This window comes from Poecilia reticulata, linkage group LG4, assembly GCF_000633615.1.
Source record: "Poecilia reticulata strain Guanapo linkage group LG4, Guppy_female_1.0+MT, whole genome shotgun sequence".
Classification (NCBI taxonomy): Eukaryota; Metazoa; Chordata; class Actinopteri; order Cyprinodontiformes; family Poeciliidae; genus Poecilia; species Poecilia reticulata.
Window position 1 is genome coordinate 23972607 of NC_024334.1, and position 6357 is coordinate 23978963.

General features: G+C 39.2%; 2 protein-coding genes across 2 annotated transcripts in view; one reads left to right on the forward strand and one right to left on the reverse strand.

Annotated features, from left to right (window-relative positions):
• The window catches only part of crlf1b (cytokine receptor-like factor 1b), a 14989-nt gene extending 11810 nt beyond the window's left edge, over positions 1-3179 (forward strand). Inside the window, exons 8-9 of the mRNA XM_008407104.2 lie at positions 1178-1359; positions 2165-3179. Coding sequence (XP_008405326.1) covers positions 1178-1359; positions 2165-2188 — 206 coding nt within the window. The 3' untranslated portion in view covers positions 2189-3179. The remainder of the gene's footprint in view (positions 1-1177; positions 1360-2164) is intronic.
• rex1bd (required for excision 1-B domain containing) overlaps positions 3121-6357 on the reverse strand; it is a 3634-nt gene continuing 397 nt past the window's right edge. Inside the window, exons 2-5 of the mRNA XM_008407105.2 lie at positions 6176-6258; positions 4622-4826; positions 3749-3837; positions 3121-3620 (exon numbers count right to left, since the gene is read on the reverse strand). Of these exons, the coding sequence (XP_008405327.1) occupies positions 3548-3620; positions 3749-3837; positions 4622-4826; positions 6176-6258 (450 nt within the window). The 3' untranslated portion in view covers positions 3121-3547. The remainder of the gene's footprint in view (positions 3621-3748; positions 3838-4621; positions 4827-6175; positions 6259-6357) is intronic.

Below are 6357 nucleotides of genomic sequence, written 5' to 3' on the forward strand. Positions count from 1 at the left end.
AGTCGTTATCGGGCTCTGTCGTTTGCCATAGAGGATTGATTTTGGCAGATGACAAAATTCTTTCTGAAACCCAAATATGGAATGTCACCTCTTCGGCTGAGGTCGAGGGAAATGTTTCTGTTTTAAGCCACTCTAATTTTAATTCTGCTACTAGGAACTTATTCTTCATTCATAAATTGTTAATTAGATACATTGAGTTAAGCAGATTCTTTGTGCTTCATGCTGACACACTCTTCATTATTAAAAAAAAATATATATCAAAAATGCTGATGTTAATTGTCGGTAGTTGTCTCAGATCATGTTGTGTGTTTGTTAGCTCAGCATGCAGACACCAGGGTTTGTGTCTTTTTTATTTTTGCATTTAAAATGTAACTCCACATTGGATGTAGATTTTCAGCAAATTTCTACAATGGATTTGATCAGAACTTTGGCTTGATTTGATTATTTTATTTATTTTCTGTATGTCGATGGCTATTGCCTCGCGGATCAGGCTAATGCACTTTCTCTCATTACGTCTCTCCCCACAGCCATGATGCTGCCACCACCATGTTTGTGGTTAAACAGATAAAATCATAATTTTTTTCTTACACTGCAATAGTTTAGAACATTTTCCAGCCCTCTCTTTCTCTTTTACATGCTGCAACATGGTGGTGACAGCATCATGCTGAGGAGATGCTTTCCTTCAACAGGAGCAGAGAAGCCAATCAGAGTTTACGGGAAAGATGGAGAATGATAAACTGAGCAAACCAGGCTGGGGTGGATTAACCTCCCTGGTCAAATCGGCCCAGTCCAAGTCCAGACCTTATTCTAATTAACCAGCTGTGGCGAGATCTAAAAATGTAGATGCTTATTGAGTTTGAGGTATTTCACAAAGAACAATCAACAAATACAGACGTGCACAGCTGGTAGAGACATGTTGCTCAAAGGATTTCCAGCTAAAATTGCAGAAAAAGATGACTGTAGAAAAGAATATCGACTCAAACGAGCCAGACGTTTGTTTTGTTTAAAACTCTGTAAGCTCACTTTAAAACCGTGGATTACTTTTCTGCTTTCAAGGCGATAAAATGAGAATACTCGAGCTGCGTACGAGACACTCTAACCATGATGCTCCTGACATTTCCTCCCACGTCCCCCTCCCCCACCCACTCCTCATCCTGTCCCTCCTTCCTCCCATCAGAGCTGCTACAAAGAGGCTCCTGTGATCCTAAAGCCGGTGAGCAGAACTCCACCCTGCGGCGGGAACTCAAGCAGTTCTTCGGCTGGGTCCGCAAGCACGCCTCGGGCTGCAGCAGCATGTCGATCAAACTGTACGATCAGTGGAGGGTGTGGCTGCAGAAAACCCACAAAACACGCAACCAGGTCGGTAAGCAGCACACACTCTTTTTTTTTCTTTTTTCTTCTTCTTCTTCTGTGGGAAATGCCCTTCGCAAACACCCCATTACTCTATCAATATACGCCGAGCTGAATTTCTGACCCGGCCTTTTTTTCCATTTGCCATCTGCTCGGCATTTTTACAAGCAAAAAGAGGAAAGATTTCCTTTGAACTGGCTCTGTGGAGTTTCAGTCTGTGCTTTATGATCAGGTAAAAATGTGCGGTTTGAACTTTACGGGCTCAGAAGTGGGAATGGAGAGAGGGACATGCTCTTCGTCAAGACGCCTGATTGTCTCATATTTTAATGAGCGGACTTGTGATCTTCAGCTGATGACCACAACAAAGACTAAAGGGAAAAAAAATAACATTTACATATAATTAACAGTCCATTCTCATCTCTTTTGTTTTTGCCTTAGCATGCAATTTCTTTTTTGGGAAAAAATAGCTCTGAATGTTCCTGTGTGAGGAGTTCAGATCCTTCAGCCACATCCTCAGTCCATGAACTCAGAGAAACCTCCAGTCCACCTGACTGGGTTCGCTCAGCAGGGCTCAGTTATTTTCTGCTTTCTAAAGCACAAGGCGTCTCCTGAGTAATGTCTCTGTTCGCCAAGAGTGACAGATTCTCATTGATTACCTCGAAGGAAAGTTAGCAGGAAAGAAAAGCTGAGAAAGAGATAAAAGAGGCTGGCAGACAGAGTAATTAGTGGAGGTTTTATATATATTTATTTATTTTTTTACATGTTTTTTTCTAATATTCTTTCCAGGATGAACCACCTACTTTTTTCTTTGCAGGTTCCACAAAACAATAATTCGTAGCCCGGGTACTCAGTGCTGCTCTGGAGTCGAACTGGTCGTCGTGGTTCCAGTTGGGTGAGAAGTCCAGGATTTGAAGATTTGACCCTGACTTTTTAAAAAAAGATTTGTGAAACAGCAGAGCCGGTGGGGGGCATCCACAAGAACACAGATTGTCAAAGATGTTTATTTTTTAAGGTGATGTTTGAAATGTAAATCAGGAAAGTCGAACTGTAAGTTTTGTTTTTTTTAGGCCAAATGTTTAGTTGATGAATGGATTCGTGTTTTACTAAGTAGCTGTTTGTTTGCTCTGTCTGGCTACATGCCACACAGAAGAAGAAAAGATACACTATCATTAGCAATGCTTACATCCGATACGGTGCTGTGAAAAACTATTTGCCTCCTTATGGATTTCTTCTGTTTTTTGTCAGATCATGAAACAGATTTTAACATCTGACAAAGATAGCATAATGCAGTTTTCAAATATGGAGGAAACTATCAAAACAACCTAATTAAATGAGTCACAAATTATTTGCCAAGAGACAAATGACTTTCTCCAACAGGGTCAGGTTGCCCCTCCCCAATAAGTCATCACTGTGTGAAAATAAAAAGAACTATAATTTTTTTTTTTTTTACTTGGATTATCATTGATCTTAACTTTTGGAGAGGTGTGCCCCATCAACCTTTTTTTGGTTCCATTGCAGCCATTTGTTTCCCCTCAGGTCAGATCTGTAAATCCTCCTGTGGTTGATAAACTTTAGGTAAAATCTGTTCATTTTATTTTGTTTGATATTAAGGGGAATTGACTGATATCTACAGGGGCAATAATGATCTCTGTTTACTTCAATATTTCGGAAAACATATTCAGATATTCAAGTAAAGCATCAGTAATTTAAAACATGACAAGTCTTATTGTCGGAACCAGAATAATTGTTTCCAACCTTTGTAAGAGATTATATTTTTGTATCGAGTTTTATTACTTATGCAGTTCATCCAGTAAAAAGTTCCAACTCAACTCCAAGCGTCTTTATTATTTAAAAAAATAAAAGTAATGACATAAGCAAGAAACAGTTGGACGAGCACCAATAATGATTTCATCTTGGCGCTTTTGACAAACATTTCATCACATCATGAATATTCCATGTGTTGAGCAATGCAGCAAATACAAACACATGATTCCACACAAAAACACACAGAGGCGGACTAGCAACCCCCCCACCCCCCCTCCCTGGGTGGGATCGGACTGCAGCAGTGAGCAGGGCGGAGCCTGAGGCCAATCAATAAGAGCTGAGAGGGAAGTTGCATCAGGGCGAAGTCGGCCTGTCGCCCCGCGGTTTCGTCATGAGAGAGGGTTGCTGGTGCAGACGTCCAGGGAGTCGGCTGTCAATCGCACTCTTCTGAGTCGTATTTAAAGTCCTGCATGATTTCACTCAGAGCCTCTTTGTTCTTTATGATCCTGTCCAACGGCAGACAAAAAGACATTCTTTATAACTACCACATCAGTTACACCAAGTGCGTTTATTTCGCACATCAGTAGACAAGTGAATAAAGACGTCAACAACGCATTAATAAAGCGTCTCGTACTCGTGCTTGAGCTCCTGAATTCTTTCCTGACATCCATCGTCCTCCGGCTGATCCTGGGCCTGCTGCTTGGCCAGCTGCAGCTTGGCAGTCTGTTCGTAGGCAACAGCAGGTAAAAAGTCAGGGATAACAGGAATTTCATAAAAATAAAACGTACATGCGAGAAAAAAAAAAAAACTCCAATTCATCCCTTCTAGAAAGCAGCTCGAGAAAATTTGAATGTTTGGGAAGTAAAATCCGACACAGAGCGTGAGGCAGGTTTGAAAGAGGAAAGAATCGTTTGAGAAATGGTGTGGAAACAAATACCAAAAACTGTTTTCCTGCTTATTCTCAAAGCTTCTGAAATAACTTTCTGACATCGGTGCTGAGAACGTAATACCTTAGAAAAACGTCTGATGAAAAGCAAAGCAGTGAGATATGTTTCATACAGAAAGACATAATTTGATGTTTGAGAAGTCTGCCTCCCAGTGGTTAAACAATGACGTTCTATCAAAGAGAACTTTTTCCCCTTTAGATTGAACAAACCAGCTGTGTTAGAAGCCGATTCACTTACAGCAGTAACGTTGGGAGAAATAGGACAAATCTGCAGCTAAATATTGTGAGAAATTTGTGAGCAGAGATCTCGAAACATTTACCAAAGTTTTGCAGCTTACAAGACAATTCTACCAAATCATAAAGGAAATACAGAGGATATGCATGTTAACTTCTGACGTACAAGGCGGTAATAAATAAAAACCAATATAAAAAAGTGAATATTTTAAGTCCATTGATGAAACTGGTGACTTGTTCAGAGTCTTTGACCAGGCACAGACACGAGTATAGACAATGAACGGCTGAATGTTTTGCTCGTTGTGTTCAACAGTGATGTTTACCCACCAGTTCGAGTTTCTGCTTCTCTTTGCTCTGCAGCTTTTCGATGTGCTCCGAGAGGTCAGCTCGGTCAAAATCTCGATGAAGCTTCGCCTTGATCTCCAGAACTTCCTTAGAAATGCCACTGAAGGCCTGCGTTATCTCGTTGACCAACTGCTTATAGTGCTCAAAGTCGTAATGCGGCCCAGTCCTCAAGTAGGCTTCGTGTCCTCTGAGCAGTTACGGCAGCCACAAACAAACATTAAATAAATATTATTCACAATTTTCACAAACTTCATTGGTTATGGAATGTAATAGTCTCAGGATTAATTCTTGATTTTTTTATTTTTTTTTTTTGCTGTGATCACAGTAAACAGAAATGCAGATCTGATTTAAAATAAAATGTCAGGAAAAAAAGAATAATTGACTTATTTTTTCCCAAATCTCCAGTCAATATCTGGACTTTCACATGGGCTTTTACCATTGAATGATTTGATCATTAGGAAACAAGGATTAATAAACAAAGTAACGGTTTAGTTTAAAATTAAAAATTATTTTAAAAATCTCCTTCAAAGACCAGATCATTTCAGCCCATAATCTGATTTCTAAACCCAAATTAGCCTCCTCACAGTCCTTGACTGTGTTAAGATACCTGCAGAAGGAGAAATCACACATCAGAGTGTGCGTAAAATGCTGAAACTCTTTAATTTTCTACATCACATTTATAGCAGTACTTCAGTTGTCCCTCCATTCCCTAAACGGGGGATTGGTTTGCAATCGAGTAGCAAATCACAAACAATTGTGTCTCGCAAAATTCAACAAAGACATGTAATCTGACTGAAATAAAACCACATTTTCCAACATTCCAATTAGTAAACCTTTACATCATCTATTAAAAACAACAAAGTGATTTTGTTATTTTTGCCTCCTTTCCGTTTATAAAAGCTGCTCAAAGTGTGTGGGCAGGAAATCAGTCTGTTCAAGTGTCCCTGCACACTCATTTTAATAGTTTAACTATCTTTTTTTCAAATCAAACTATTTTAATTTTGTATTTTTTTCTTTAGTGTTTACATGAAATGCTATGTCTGTTTTTAGCGCTTTAACTTCAATTTCCAAGAGGAAGGTGTGTTTACTGAGATTCCAGATGAAGCATCAGAGCTAAACGGAGCATTAATAAAACACACTGCTGCTGATCCTCCACATGTTTGGGAGCACTGCCAGTCAGCTGGCTGAAAGTAGACTACCTCACTTCCTCCTTGCTTAAAAGAAAGCCAAATATGTTTTTGTTTTTTTGTCCTTGTTGGTCGTTAAAAGAACATAATCTATCAGTCACGTCATGGAAACTGTGCCAATACCTTAATGAATGACCGAACTAATAGCAGCAACTAATTATCCTTCTGTTTCTCTATAACAAGGGCCTAATGGAACAAGGGGTAGAATATTTTGCACAAAAAGCATGCTTACTTGAAAATTACAAGAAAATTTAGCGTCTTTAATTTAACTAAAGTTTATGCATCACCTTCAGAAAAAAATATACGATAGTGTGAAGCCTTGAGACATTAAAAGGAGGTACAAACTCACTCTTCAAATAGTTGATACGTCTCTATCCGCTCAGACTGAAGGTGATAAAACCTTTTTATCAGGGCCTTACAGTCTGATGGAACCTGATGAATAAAGAAAGGTTTCATAAGATGCAAGATGCCATGAATTGTAGTGAGGATAAACAGCTTTCAATCACCCAATATGGACACCAACTATATATA